The 2,054-nt window shown below is 41.0% G+C and overlaps 1 protein-coding gene across 1 annotated transcript; it reads right to left on the bottom strand.

Moving 5' to 3' along the window:
• Positions 1–872: 872 nt before the first annotated feature.
• On the bottom strand, positions 873–1,817 carry LOC105821844 (olfactory receptor 10T2-like). Its single transcript, XM_012658644.1, has one exon. The coding sequence runs from the start codon at positions 1,815–1,817 to the stop codon at positions 873–875; it is 945 nt and encodes a 314-aa protein (XP_012514098.1).
• Positions 1,818–2,054: the final 237 nt, after the last annotated feature.

Here is a 2,054-nt window from a genome sequence, read left to right as displayed (position 1 = left end):
AATTCAATCCTCCCATCTCATTTTTCCAGAAGTAAATTCATATTCTTTTTATTTGGAAATGATTTATTGCAAATATTTCTTTTTAAACCTTAAAATATATATAGAAGCATTCAGAGACTTAAATTCTCCCCTGTTTCCTTCAGTGTAGGAGGGATATCAACACTCTGAACATTGTCAAAAAGCTAATGCAGCATTCATAGTGTTGATCTGAGAAAGCCAACGTTTGCAATGTATGAAAATAGATGAAAATAGCATGGTTTGAATTCTCGAAAGTTTCTATTTTCACATGACTTTCTGGAGACCAATTGGTACAATTTTACACTGGATACAGGCTAAACGTGAAACAGAAATTTCCAATAAAAAGTATGAAGGTTTTTTTTACTCAGCCACAAAAAGCAATGGTGATATAGCATCTCTTTTGTTATACTGGATGGAGCTGGAGCCCATTCTACTAAGTGAAGTATCACAAGAATGGAAAAACAAGTACCACATGTACTCACCACAAAATTGGTATTAACCGATCAACACTTAAGTGCATATATAGTAGTAACATTAACTGACTGTCGGGCAGGTGGGAACAGGGAGGAGGGGATGGGTATATTCACACCTAATGGATGCAGTGCACACCGTTGAAGCTCTGAGGAGGGTGGGGCAAAGGCAATATATGTAACCTAAACATCTGTACCTCCATAATATGCTGAAATAAGAAAAAACTATCAAGGTTACCTGAAGTCCTTATTTATTTTCTTTTCTTTCCTTTCCTTTTTTTTTTTTTTGTCAAGGAATACTACAAAAAGGACAAACATGTTTGTAGAATGGAAGTGCTATCCAGGATGCATTCGTGAATATAATTTCCTGCTAATTCAGCTCACTCAGAGTGTTTGGGGAAATGAGTATCTATTCAGAACCTTTCTCAGAGCCATATTTACTTCTTTATTTCTCAGTGTGTATACAAGGGGGTTGAGTAGCGGGGTGATCACAGTATAGGTCACTGCCACAAGCCGGTCCTTATCTGAGGAGTACAGGGATGTGGGCCTCAGGTAGATAAAGGAAGCACAGCCATAGTGGACAATGACCACTGTGAGGTGGGAGGCACAGGTGGCAAAGGCTTTACGCTGTCCCTCCACGGAGGAGATTTTGAGGATGGTGGAAACGATGAAGACATAGGAGATGAAGATCAACACAAAGGGAACCAGCAATACAAGAATGCTGAGAAAGAAGATGACCATCTCCTTCAGGTTAGTGTCTGTGCAGCCCAGTTTTATGACAGGGGAAATGTCACAGAAAAAGTGGTTGATGCGATTGGAGGCACAGAAGGGCACACTGAACACCAGGATATTAACAACCACAGAGATCAGGAAACCACAGAAGCTGGAGGCTAGAATCAGTTGGATGCAGGTGTCTCTGCTGACAATGAGTGTGTAGTTAAGAGGGTTGCAGATGGCAACATAGCGATCATAGCCCATCACAGCAATGAGAAAACAGTTGGTACAAGCCAAGCCCACAAAGAAATACAGCTGGGCAGCACACCCAGAGAAAGAAATGGTTGGAATTGTGGCCAGCAGGTTGGTTAGCATTTTGGGTACGATGACCAAAGTGTAGCAGGTTTCAGAGCAGGAAAGGACAAAGAGGAAGAAGTACATAGGGGTGTGCAAAGCCTTTTCCAGGCGAATGACAGTCGTGATGGTGGCATTAGCCGTCAGAGTGGTCAGGTAGACTAGCAGGAAGATACTGAAGAGCAGGATTTGCAGATCCCCCAGGTTCGAAAAGCCTATAAGGATGAACTCAGTGACCACGCTCTGGTTTTGCCTCTTCATGGGTTAGTGGGAATCAGATTTAGACAACCTGAAATTGAGAAGAGAGTATTTGACTAAAGTAAAATTATCCCAGAGAAACCAGATTTGTTTTTCTGTACAAAGCTGATAATACTGGTCTGAAAAAAATGACTAACAAACAAGTTAAGCACACAGATTGGGGTTGGGGAAAAAATCAGGAGACATGAGCAGTGACACAAATAATGCCCCAATTTAAGGATATCTGAAAAAATTTATCTT

The sequence above is a fragment of the Propithecus coquereli genome, unplaced genomic scaffold, assembly GCF_000956105.1.
Source record: "Propithecus coquereli isolate 6110/MARCELLA unplaced genomic scaffold, Pcoq_1.0 Scaffold59, whole genome shotgun sequence".
Lineage (NCBI taxonomy): Eukaryota > Metazoa > Chordata > Mammalia > Primates > Indriidae > Propithecus > Propithecus coquereli.
Note: the sequence above shows the minus strand (reverse complement) of the source record. Positions and strands in the feature narration are given on the sequence as shown.

Coding starts and splice junctions, on each gene's coding strand:
- LOC105821844 (XM_012658644.1), bottom strand. CDS start 1,817: ATGAAGAGGCAAAACCAGAGCGTGGTCACTGAGTTCATCCTTATAGGC.